We start from the raw sequence: 13,117 nt of genomic DNA, 5'->3' as shown, positions 1-13,117 counted from the left end.
CTATGCTATGCTATACTATACTATACTATACTATACTATACTATGCTATACCTGTCTCTTATACACATCTAGATGTGTATAAGAGACAGGAATTGGTCAGGCAACATGTTGAGAACTAGAATTGGTCAGGCAACATGTTAAGAACTAGAATTGGTCAGGCAACATATTTAGAACTAGAATTGGTCAGGCAACATGTTGAGAACTAGAATCGGTCAGATAACATTCGAGAACTAGAATAGGTCAGGCAATATGTTATGAAGTAGAATTGGCCAGGCAATATGTTGAGAACTATAATTGGTCTGGCAACATGTTAAGAATTAGAATTGGTTAGGCAACATTTAAGAACTAGAATTGGTCAGGCAACATGTTAAGAACTAGAAATGGTCAGGCAGCATGTTTAGAACTAGAATTGGTCAGGCAACATGTTAAGAATTAGAATTTGTCAGGTGACATGTTGAGAAATAGAACTGGTCATGCAGCATTTATGAACTAGAATAGGTCAGGCAATATGTTAATAATTAGAATTGGTCAGGCGGCATATTTAAAACTAGAATTGGTCATGCAAAATTTAAGAACGAGAATTGGTCAGGCAACATGCTAAGATCTAGAACTGGTCAGATGACATGTTGAGAATTCTAATTTAAGATTCAAATTCGACCTCGAACGTATTACCTCGACCTCTAACCCACCCAATCAAAATTTTTATTCCTGTCAGTCGCTTGCTCAAGGACGCCCCAAGCACGCCTAGCGGCGTAAATTAGCGGTTTTACCAAATAAAGTTCCCATGGTGTATTTATTAGATTCTACCCCAATTTTGTCATAACGATGAATGTTGATAATGAATTAATGTTTATAATTATTGTACATAGCATCGAACAAAATTGCACTAGAATCCCTGCACTATTACTAACTTTCAGTGCGTTATGTTTTACTGACGACTTTCCTTCCAGAAACTGATTTTCACGCTCCGTGATTAACTGCATTTTTTACATGTTCATCTTAGTACTTACATTTATTCTATATAACAAGATCTTGAGTAGTTCCTATGCAAGTGAGCATGTGAGCCAACTGCTCCTGTCGGTAATCTTGTATCTTTAGTTGCCGCACAACCCTTTGCTCATCAATGATCCTGAAATGTAAATGCTAGCTGATCCCTCATGAGAATTTTTCAAAACTGCGAGAAATATTTTTTGCACAAAGCGTAGGAAGAAATGAAGTCTGAGGAAAGTCAATGGCATTACACAAGAAAATTTCTGCTGCTATAATGACTCTTGTAATATGGTCTCTAGGTTACAATAATATTCACAATTGTTGAAGTAATGTATTAATACCATTGAAAAATTACCTGATGTTAATATTCACAATCAGTAATATAATTACTGATGATAATGTCATCGAAAATCAAAGGGTTGTACGGCTCTGACCTTGAATATGTCACTAACATGATATGGTGACTTTGAATATGCCACTAGCATGATATGTTGTCCCTGAATATGCTACTAACGTGATATGTTGTCCTTGAATATGCCACTAACATGCTATGTTGACCTTGTATGTGCCACTAACATGACATGCTGCTTATACATGTTTATTTTGTGATCGTTTCCCCAGGTGTTCCATCACTGACCGAGGCTCGTCTTCCATTTACTATCGGACAGAACAGTGACACCTACTTACTGCGCTCAGACCAACGTGTATATTGTATAGCGGACTGTGTACATACAATAATTTCGACTGCACTGCTCTTCTATAGAAATAATACTTAATGTCACTGTCCCCATTCAATAACTTTTATTAGCTATTGATACTAAAGTCAAAATGCTTGTTATATTAACTAAAAGGCAGTTCTTGCTGACACTGTTTTCGCTCCTAAGAATCCATGGCACCTAATCCGTCGAATCCTTTGTTTGCCTCATAACAAATGAAAATCGCTTTGCACAGTCGCAGTGACTGCGTATCGATTTTAATTATTTGATTTATCTGATTCTCCATTTGAATAATAATTGGAAGTTACTGTCACCCATTAATTCGAGAAGCGAATTGGCTATTGGTGCTCTTAAATTATTTTTAAATTAAGGATATTGTATTATAGAAGAGACTATTTGAAAATTTAAATGCAGGTTATCCTATATAAAGAAGAGAGATGTGCACGGCTCTCAGAATGGGAGTAGATTGTCTCGGCAGATTTAAGTACTCTAGATGAACAGTGGATATCATAATTGAAATAATTAAAAATTGATCTAGAATAGCAATAAATAAAGAATAATGTTATCATGTGACTGGAATATAAAATCCAAATTGAATAATCTTGAATTTTGTCATTTTAATTCTATTTTCAATTCCTCAATTGGACTCGTTAATTATCCAGATTTTTTTGCTGCAAGGCTATCAAGTAATATGCTTGTAGTTTTGAAGACTGAGTCGTTACATGAATTATTTCGCTGAATTTATCAAACCAATACTTAAAAAAATTGATTGACTGCCTGACTTTGACGTAAGTTCCTGACGTTTGACATGACTGAACCACAAGCTATGCATGATGCACACCAGATTTTACTAACACAATTTATTAACAATCTAATTCTTAAGCTGAAAAACCTTTGATATTAACTTATCTGAGTTGCTTTAATATCTTGAAATATCTGTCAAATTCTTACTATGACAGCATTTGAAAGTTTTGGTTCAGAAGTAAATACACTAGGCAGGCAACGTAGACGTTAATGCGTCGTGCGTTATAACGTTTACGTTGATGCGTCGTGCGCTATAACGTTGACGTTGATGCGTCGTGCGCTATAACGTTGACGTTGATGCGTAGTGCGTTATAACGTTGACGTTGATGCGTCGTGCGTTATAACGTTGATGCGTCGTGCGCTATAACGTTGTCGTTGATGCGTAGTGCGTTATAACGTTGACGTTGATACGTCGTGCGCTATAACGTTGTCGATGCGTCGTGCGTTATAACGTTGACGTTAATGCGTCGTGCGCTATAACGTTGTCGTTGATGCGTAGTGCGTTATAACGTTGACGTTGATGCGTCGTGCGCTATAACGTTGTCGTTGATGCGTAGTGCGTTATAACGTTGACGTTGATACGTCGTGCGCTATAACGTTGTCGTTGATGCGTCGCGCGTTATAACGTTGACGTTCATTGCAAGAGCTAAATAAGTGAGACGGTTCACATGTAAACAGTATAAAAACAAATGACATTTTTTATGGTTAACATTTCCTAAAGATTGAGAATTTAAACAATGCCAACAAAATAACAAATGATCGATGAGAAGCGAAGATTTAAATAATTATTTAATACTTAATCAATAAGTTTCAAATTCATAAATGAATCATAAGTTGATCAATTCACGGACAATATTGAAACACGGCAAATTTAATTAGCTAAATTTATTCAATACAGGAAAATAACTTATTTTGCAGGAACTTCAATGGCATTGACATTAAAATAAAGTACGGAGACCTACAAATTTATAAACAAAAATATAGGCAACATATATGATGAGTGTAACAAATTTTATTGTACGAATTTAAGTGATATGCCTGTGCGATAAATTAAGTCATGTCTAGTAAGATAAAGCTTTCTTTCTAATGGTAACCGAACAGAATTATCTTCTGTTCGATATTTGATAAATTAACGAAAATCATCACGAGACTTATAGCTCAGTGACGGACTTAGAGACGCGACATGACGGGACTCTGCCTTGTGATGTCAGGAGTCGTTGCTGCAGCTGCGGTGAGTCTTCGTACACCTTGAACCACACCTTAGTGTCCTCGGTATGTGTTTAGGACATACCTTAGTGTCCTTAGTAAGTTGCGGCCATACCTTAGTATCCTTAGTAAGTTTCGGGCACACCTTAGTATCCTTAGTAAGTTGCGGCCATACCTTAGTATCCTTAGTAAGTTGCGGCCATACCTCAGTATCCTTAGTAAGTTGCGGGCACACCGTAGTATCCTTAGTATGTTGCGGGCATACCTTAGTATCCTTAGGGTGTTGCGGACATACCTTAGTATCCTTAGGATGTTGCGGACATACCTTAGTATCCTTAGGATGTTGCGGACATACCTTAGTATCCTTAGGATGTTGCGGCCATACCTTAGTATCCTTAGTAAGTTGCGGCCATACCTTATTATTGTTAGTAAGTTGCGGGCACAATTTAGTATCCTTAGTGAGTTGCGGGCTCACTTTAGTATCCTTAGTAAGTTGCGGGCACACTTTAGTATCCTTAGTGAGTTGCGGGCACACTTTAGTATCCTTAGGATGTGTTTGCGTGTAGCAGTCCCAGGCCACGCTGGGCTTTACCTCAACCCCCACGCTGCCCCAAGTGCGAGGCGTGTAACTCCGATGGGGAACGGAGTGATGGCGAGTGAGGCTTTGAATCAAGTTTAAATGTTGCTTGTCAATGTTTTTGTCGAGAAAATTGACCTCCGCCTACCGCGCTGGAAACCCAATAGCTTGTAGTGAGGTTAAGAGTTTGGGAAGCGCTTCACTGCATCTTTTTTACGTTAACGTTTTTCGTATCAGTTCGTATTCTAGAAACGGAATTCAATATTAGGAATTTTTAATGGAGTTCAATGCTTATGAGTGTTGAACACAGAACTCATGATTAATTTTATTGGTGTTCGTAATTCTGCTGTAGTAGAAGATGTCAGTTTCATATAAGAAAGAATTTCAAGAATTTCGTACTTTGATGATGACAATAACTTTGTACATACAAGTGACGACTTCGATTCTTGTATCTTCCTGTAAAGTTTGTCAAAGAAAATTTTACCTCAAACTAACTACTCTTATTCATCCAGATGAGCATGAATATCTGAAGACTAATTTTCAGAGCTTCTGCATGTCTCGTAACCTTCCTTTACTTACCATCGACCAAAACTGTATAATATTTCTGCCAGCGGGTGCGTGTTTGCCTTTAGAGTTTAGACCAACGTACATGAACTCTTTGTATTTCTGTAAATTGAAAGATTCCTCAACATTTATAAAATTTTGGGAAGAAATAAAGTCGAAATTTTGGAGAAAAACGTGCAAAGAACGACAATTAAGTGACTGTTTGCTGGTACTTCGCAATTGTTGTGGAAATTTTCGTCTTATGTTTAAATATTAAATGAACAAGTCTCTAACCCTCATGAACTTTGCCTCATAATGATCAGCTAAACTTGAAAGTAGAAAACTTTCGTTCCTAAAAGCTAGGTGCGCAGAAACTGATTTCTCACTGCTCATGGAATCTGACATTAGATAAAAAAATTGTATATTTTATAGTGCCTTGAAAAATTCACCTCATGCCCACAACCTCATCGAAAGCTTTAACTAATTTTTGCAATTTCAGTTTGGCGTTGAAGAGCACCTCCAGCCTCTAGACCTGCCACCTGGCACGCGAGAACATTTCCAGAACCCTGGTGGGGCGGTGGCCGGACAGCCTGCCAACACCCAGCTCCTCAACGTGGGTCCCCCGCTGCCAAGCTTGAATGATCTCGGCGGAGATTTCAATAGTTTTGGCTCTGATTTCAATTTCGGCAAACCTGGATTAGGGTCTGACTTGGATTTTGGGAAACCCCATGGTGGATTCGAGTCCGGTATTGATTTTGACTCAACTGGACTGAAAGGGGGATTTGGATCCGATTTTGATTTCGGGAAGATTCAAGGAGGCTTTGAATCAAGCTTGGACTTTGGAAAACCTCACGGGGTCCAAATAGATGTTGGAAAACCAGCCGATGTGCATCTCGACTTTGGAGGTGGTATAGATTTCGGCAAAACAGGTGATGGGTTCAAGCACGATGCCGGCGTTGTACCTCACCAGGAGATCCTGCACGGTGGATTCGACGTCCAATACGGAGCACCTCACTCCAAAGGGCACAAACTCTCAACTGGGTACTCGGACTTTGCTCTTGGAGATTTCGGCCCAGTAAAACACGACTCAGTCATCGGCTACGATGTTCCATCTAAACCTAAACTACATAACTTCGGTTCTGTCCACAGTAGCCATGGATCAGCCCACTCTAGTGTATCCATAGGCAGCTCGGGAGGTTTTAAGCCGATATCACATGGATCCATTCCCTATGGATCTAATTTTAATTCATACGGGCCTCCTGCCGTATCGTACGGTGCTCCACTAAAGGTGCACGGACCACCACCCAAACCCTACAGACCTGCACATCAGAGCTATGGTCCTCCGCCCGCCAGTTACGGACCACCACCGACCCCTTATCTGACCTCGGCAGTCGTCATACCCCTTCGACCTAGTCACAGGCCTAGTGGAAAAGGAAAAGGAGGTGGCGGGTATTGGAAAAAATTCACTGGTATGTTCGGCAAATGAGATCGCAGAAAATTCCGCAAAATTTAGAATACTTTTTTATAAGTTACGTTTGTTTGTGATTTAAAATATGTACTTATCCTCAAAGAATAAGGTCTATGATCTAAAGGATCGAAGTTATCGGTTAAGTTATTGGCTTGGGTATCAAAGTGCTGAATGATTTAAGCAAAAAATTGTGAGGTTGGAAATTCATTTATTGTGGACGCGAAAGGCTACTCTGAAACTTGGCAATTCGTTATTTTCAGACAAACGTTTTCACTTGTCCACTTATCGAACACCATTAATAATCATATTTTATATCGTCTAAAGGTTAAATGATTTAACAATTAAAGGCTAAAGTGAAAAATTGATTTAGAAACCAAATTTATAACCCTTTTCAGAATACTGAAGACTGCAACGAGTTTGACATCTGTCACCGCACCCCAATAGTCCTGTACTTGCTCATGCTTTCATGCTCCACTCTGTGTTTTATTACGTGCAATTCCATCTGTTCCACTTAAACTAAAAAATAAAACAACAAGAATATTTCTAATGACAATCTTCTGAACGTGCCTTTTCTAAAGTGGTGCACGTTATAGGGAATGAGCGAATTGATTGAACAAGCGAACGCGTGACTCCTTTAACGGAGCAATTCCGGGACGCATTCCTTCCGCCTTTTTAGAACTGAACTCTATTCTGACGTCAATAATTGGGACTGCACTCAAATATGACGTCAAAAATTCCCTCTTCAGTGAAGTTTCTTTTTCGCAAGATGTCACCAACAGACTTACCTTAACGGATGGCTTTACTTGCCGACAAGACGATGAGTTCACCGACTAAACCGACCGGCTTGTTACAATTTACGGACGTGGCTACTGCCAACCACGGACCTTCATGGGACTTTGGCTGCAACTGATGGTCCACGCGTTGCTACAAGGCGCAACAGTCCACCAGATGTCCACACTGTAAGGCACCACAGTCCACCAGATGTCCACACCGTAAGGCGCAACAGTCCACCTGATGTCCACACTGTAAGGCGCCTCAGTCCACCTGACGTCCACACTGTAAGGCGCCTCAGTCCATCTGACGTCCACACTATAAGGCACCACAGTCCACCTGGTGTTCACACTGTAAGGCGCAACAGTCCACCTGATATCCACACTGTAAGGCACCACAGTTTACTTTATGTCCACACTGTAAGGCGCCTCAGTCCACCACTGTAACATTGTAAAATCATGCCGTCCTCTCGCGTTGCTTCGAGCTTCAGCTGCGAGAGAACACGAGTTCAGCGATCAATTCTTCGATCAACACGAGTTCAGCGATCAATTCTTCGATCAACACGAGTTCAGCGATCAATTCTTCGCGACTTTGAAGACGTCCAAGCGCCACGCATAATTTCGAACGTATGCCTGATATGCTTGCCCCATTTGTTGTCCTATAATAAATAAGCTTGAATGTTCTGTGCATTGACTAGGGGCATGCAGAGTGACGCGGCCCATCTGTTTCTATTGGAGTTGCAATTCGTTGTTTCTATTGAAGTTGTAATTGATATGTATACAATACCTACGTAATATCATGTAAATTAGGTTTGTTAATGCTTAATCGTTTACTATGCTATAAGTGATAAAAATTGTGTACCCGTAAAAAGGCATAACGCAAATTTCTCGTCTAAAATCAGAATTTCAAACTCGCCGCAAGGAAACTTCTCCATTCGACAAGCTGTGTACGATAGCAAGCCGTCTAATTTTCTTTGATTCACACAAATAATAACCTTCAAAAGAGTCGAGTTTCCCTACATTTCGAGAGATGAATGAGTTGCTACCGATTGAATTTTACAGCTAAAAATTGTGCTCAGTCATGCATGGACTTACGACTCAGTTTGTCAAATCAGTCACTCTGGCCTGTACACTCATAGAAATAAACTATGCAGACCAGCACACAACTTTTCATTCCCTCCATTGCAGAAAAGTCCAGCAGCGATGTCCCTGACATCTGTACATTTGTTTTAGCTCGGGGAACTTCGGCGCCTGGTTATAAGCTAGAGAACTTCGGCGCCTGGTTATAAGTTAGGGAACTTCGGCGCCTGGTTATAAGTTAGGGAACTTCGGCGCCTGGTTATAAGTTGGGGATGGAAGGAGGGCTGAGGGCGTGAGAACCGAATCGGATAAACGATGTAGCCAATGCAATGATTGAAAGAATTCAAAATTCCAAGCGGTGCTTCTTCACAAGGCAGAACAAATGAAAGGATTTAAATGAAAGAACATCAAATTGTTCTAGTTTATCTGGAGCGGAAAAATAAACCTCTGAGGCATTGAATTTTCCGGGATCAAGGGCGTTAATTGTTGAAAATTCAGTTGCAATTAGGTACAAAATAATAGTTTATGTTCAACAGTTGTGTAATATTTGTTAGCATTTGTCTTCACGATGGTAAATAAGTCAAAATTTTGAGTTTTGTATTATGAGAGTTTTGAGCGATGCCAATACAAAGATAGTGAAGATACGAAGAAATTTAAGATACGAAAATAGATTACTTTTAATGCTGGCCATTTAACGATAATTACTCTTTATTTTAGCGATTTTAAGATAATTACAGACTAAATATACATATATACTGGCATACTAATAACATCTAAAATTATATCAATAAAATACTCCAAGTCCAGAGCTTTCGTGAGCGGCCATAAATGTATTGCCACGCACTCGCTATGCGTATCATGGATCAGGGGCCATACTTTAAAAAAAAAAGTGAAGAGATCGTAAGTTCATCAGCCAATCATTGACGGCCTTTCAAGCAAAATCCACCAATCATAGACAAGAAAATAGAGCGTAAGTACTTACGTTCACATAGCGAGCTTTGAAAGTATCCACCAATCATAGACAAGAAAATAGAGCGTAAGTACTTACGTTCACTTAGCGAGTTTTGAAAGTATGGGCCCAGATGTTCAGTTGTGACCAGCATGTCGGCGATTCAACATTTTGCACACAAACGTAATATTTCGCGAGTCTAGTCATCTGAAATGTTTGGCTCAGTACCAACAAAAACTTGATTAAAAAATTTAAATTAAAATTAAAATTTTTTAATTAAAATTTCATCGGTACGCAGAAAAATCACTGCTATTTTGAGCCATCTCAATATCTTTTTAAATTAATTTAACGAAGAAAATTGACAGCAAGTAAATACATTTTTCAATGATCTTGCAATGCTACGTCAAGAATCCTCCATTAGAAATAATTAACTGAACCAAAAGTGCAGAAAAATATTTAAAAGCAATCGAGAGAATTTAGACCAAGTATGAAGGCAAATGTGTTATATGAACATGTCAACATGTCAGGAAATGAAGTATGAAGGCACCTGCGTTATATGAACATGTCACCATGTCAGGAAATGAAGTATGAAGGCACCTGCGTTATATGAACATGTCAACATGTCAGGAAATCATATATCCACGAAAAATCAACAGATTGCACACAAAAATAAAAGTTAACTAAACACAGGAAGAAATTCACGGCAAATCCACAAATAATTAAATTGAAAGCAAGCGATGCTAAGACCCTTCATTATTTAATTTAATAATTATTTCCCTTTAAATTAAATAAAAAAATCAAGTTCTAATAGGTAGAAGGCAATGCATCAATCCCCCTATTCCTATTCCAGCGTTGATTCAAGTGTAAAAGTACCTGAGGAACATCATACTTCTATTATCTAACTTTATGTACATTCTGCTAGAACATTTTCTTACAATTATCTCAATAAGAGAAAAACAAGGCAGGTTCTTAAAAAAATATAACTCAGTACTCACTGCAGTGAGTGACAGAGAGCGCATTTTCTCGTCGACGGAAACTTGAGGTCACGGACGGACAGACGGACAGACGGACGGACGGACGGACAGACAGACGGACGAACAGACAGACGGACATGGCGAGCACAATAGTGTTTTTTTCCATAAATGAGAAAATGCGCTAAAAAAATACGTAAAAACTACATCCAAGTGCAGCGGTTCGCTGACGAAGGATTGCACTTATTAATTATTAGGACTGTCATATTTGGAAGACCACAAGACGAAGGCACCACATTACTTTAATGTCTTCATAAATAACGCTAGCAACGTAAACGTTTACTACATTCAGTTTTATTTGAACCAACGTAACAATTATGCTGGATTTCTTAGTCCTTGTAACACATCTCCTCTAACAACGTCAACTTTCAGTGTACAGTAAAAAGAGTTTCTACATCATACACCCACAGTGAAAAAAAAAGCTTTTACATTATAATACAGAGCAAGTGACTCTACATTATCAAAGAGCACAGCATCAAATAAAAAGATAACGAGGAGAAACGTACGCAAGATGAAGATAAACAAGTAATAATGTAACTTAGATTGCTTGAATCTCACTAGAAATTTAAAAGCGAAGAAAACTCCACAAAAATGCAGCGTTTCTCTATTGAAAACGTTTCGGAGACCAGCTCCATCGTCAGTTCGATAAATCTACAACACGAATACAGTCAAAAAAATACAGTTACCGTGGTATTTTCGGACTGTAGTACAGTATCTGTGTTCTAGATTTATCGAGCTGACGATGGAGCTGGTCTCCGAAACGTTTTCAATAGAGAAACGCTGAATTTTTTTTTGAGTTTTCTTCGCTTTTAATTTTTCAGAAGATAAACAAAGATAGCAGAGTACTCGTTAACTGGGATCTTGCGTGACATAAACTGAGAATCCTGCCACCATCACAAGCCTGGTAACTGATCCTGCTTCACTATTACTTAATCCAGCTTCAGGGTATTATCGCTGATGGTGATGATCGCTACCATCACATATCGCCATCATAACACATCACAGATCACCATCATCATCAGAGCACATCACACATCACTATCATCACTATCATCATCATCCTTGAGAAATTGAACTACCCTTGAGAAATTGAACTACCGTTGGTCGGCTCACTCGTAATTGAGCCGTCTCTCTGAACGGGCGGGGCTGGACGCGGCTGTCGTGTCTGTCTAGACAGGCCTTTGGATTCCCCTCCGACGCTGCAGTCCGCTAGTTATCTTCTCGCCTAAATCAGTATTTCTCTTACCCTGGTCGTCTAACTTGGCCGGATAAGTCATCCGAATACGGCAGACCCAGAGGACCAGCGTGGTCTTGCCACCAGCTCTGCTTTCCGCCGGGACCATCGTTCATGCAAGTTGAATGACTATGAATTTTGACCAGCGATGTGAAAATTTTCAGCACCACTCACCACCCCCACACACCACTCACCCCTCACACCACTCACCACCCCCACACACCACTCACCCCTCACACCACTCACCCCTCACACCACTCACCCCTCACACCACTCACCCCTCACACCACTCACTATTCTTGTACTCCGGAGCGCCGGCAGAGTGGCAGGCGGCGCCGACGCTGGCCATGAGGTTAGGGCAGACCTGCAGCAGCGCCTGCGCCGTCACCTGCGCAGGAGCGGCGAGTGAGCGGCGATCAGGGCCAGCGTAGCGCGGTAAATGGTGCAGCGGAAATAATTATGGTAATGGTGAGGGGGATAGTGATAAATGATAGACGATTCGTTAAAAAATGTATAGATAATGTGCTGGAAATTGAGAGAGGAAGCAAGAATCTAAAAGGAAATAAACGCTAAGTGATTTCACCCTATCATGAATGAAAACGTTTCACAGAAAAGCTCCATCATTAGTTAAAGTAACAATTTAGATAAAAAGAACCTTCAAAAACTTTTTCAATGAAGGTATAGGAAATTTGCTTGAAGTTATGTTGGCTTTTAAATTTTTAGCGAACTTGCGATTTAGCAAAGTTTTGAAAGCGCTCGATAGAGGAACAATCGTGATTGAAATGATTGCACAATTGCTGGTACCAGAGGGGAAGATTGCGCAATAAACAGAGTGGAACGGGTTTTGGACTAATAATTTTAATGACCCAACGGTGGGTAGCAGGGTCTTTTTTCCGGACAAATTGCGCGATTTAGTTTTTTCGATTGCGTTTGTCGACAAAAATTTATGATGAAAGTACTACTTCATTAAATTTTAATAAGTACTGAAAAAATATAAAATTTAATCTTTGCACCTGAACCTATCAATTTACTAATTTATTTTGAATTATATGCCTTTTCATCCGCGGCCCGTACTTAAATAAGAGGAGCAAATGAAGTGTAGGCACCTGTGGGTAGTTGAATGTTGAATGAAGACGACAATTAACAAACAAATAAGAGGAAGAAATTAAGTGTAACGACAATTAACAAAGAAATAAGAGGAAGAAATGAAGTGTAACGACAATTAACAAAGAAATAAGAGGAAGAAATGAAGTGTAACGACAATTAACAAATAAATAAGAGGAAGAAATGCAGTGTAGGCACCTGTGGGTAGTTGAATGTTGAATAAAGACGACATATGGGCAGGATTAACAAACAAATAAGAGGAAGAAATGAAGTGTAACGACAATTAACAAAGAAATAATAGGAGCAAATAAAGTTTAGGCACCTGTGGGTAGTTGAAAGTGACGCTGGTGGTGTTGGGGATGCGGGGGAAGACGAGTATGGGGCCGGCGCCCCCCAGGGAGAGGTGGGCTGACACGCACGCGTCGGGGTCATCGGGTACACAGGGCTCCAGGCAGTTCAGCTTCAGGTCTCGCCCGAACTTTGCCTGTAGCAGGCGAGAGTGTCAGCTGTGACAGGCGAGAGTGTCAGCTGTGGCAGGCGAGTGTCAGCAGTGACAGGCGAGAGTGTCAGCTGTGACAGGCGAGAGTATCAGCTGTGGCAGGCGAGAGTGTCAGCTGTGACAGGCGAGAGTGTCAGCTGTGACAG

The 13,117-nt window shown here is 40.0% G+C and overlaps 2 protein-coding genes across 2 annotated transcripts in view; one reads left to right on the top strand and one right to left on the bottom strand.

The window, feature by feature from the left end:
• Positions 1–3,638: 3,638 nt before the first annotated feature.
• On the top strand, positions 3,639–7,493 carry LOC108675264 (postacrosomal sheath WW domain-binding protein-like). Its single transcript, XM_018163260.2, has 2 exons — positions 3,639–3,741; positions 5,336–7,493. The coding sequence occupies exons 1-2, from the start codon at positions 3,694–3,696 to the stop codon at positions 6,320–6,322; spliced, it is 1,035 nt and encodes a 344-aa protein (XP_018018749.1). The 5' UTR covers positions 3,639–3,693; the 3' UTR covers positions 6,323–7,493.
• Positions 7,171–13,117, bottom strand: part of LOC108675259 (serine-rich adhesin for platelets) — a 21,697-nt gene continuing 15,750 nt past the window's right edge. The window contains exons 10-12 of the mRNA XM_018163253.2: positions 12,795–12,956; positions 11,647–11,756; positions 7,171–7,459 (exon numbers count right to left, since the gene is read on the bottom strand). Of these exons, the coding sequence (XP_018018742.1) occupies positions 7,171–7,459; positions 11,647–11,756; positions 12,795–12,956 (561 nt within the window). The remainder of the gene's footprint in view (positions 7,460–11,646; positions 11,757–12,794; positions 12,957–13,117) is intronic.

This window comes from Hyalella azteca, unplaced genomic scaffold (assembly GCF_000764305.2).
Source record: "Hyalella azteca isolate HAZT.00-mixed unplaced genomic scaffold, Hazt_2.0.2 contig4515, whole genome shotgun sequence".
Taxonomy (NCBI): domain Eukaryota; kingdom Metazoa; phylum Arthropoda; class Malacostraca; order Amphipoda; family Hyalellidae; genus Hyalella; species Hyalella azteca.
This window is presented reverse-complemented; position numbering and strand designations above follow the sequence as displayed.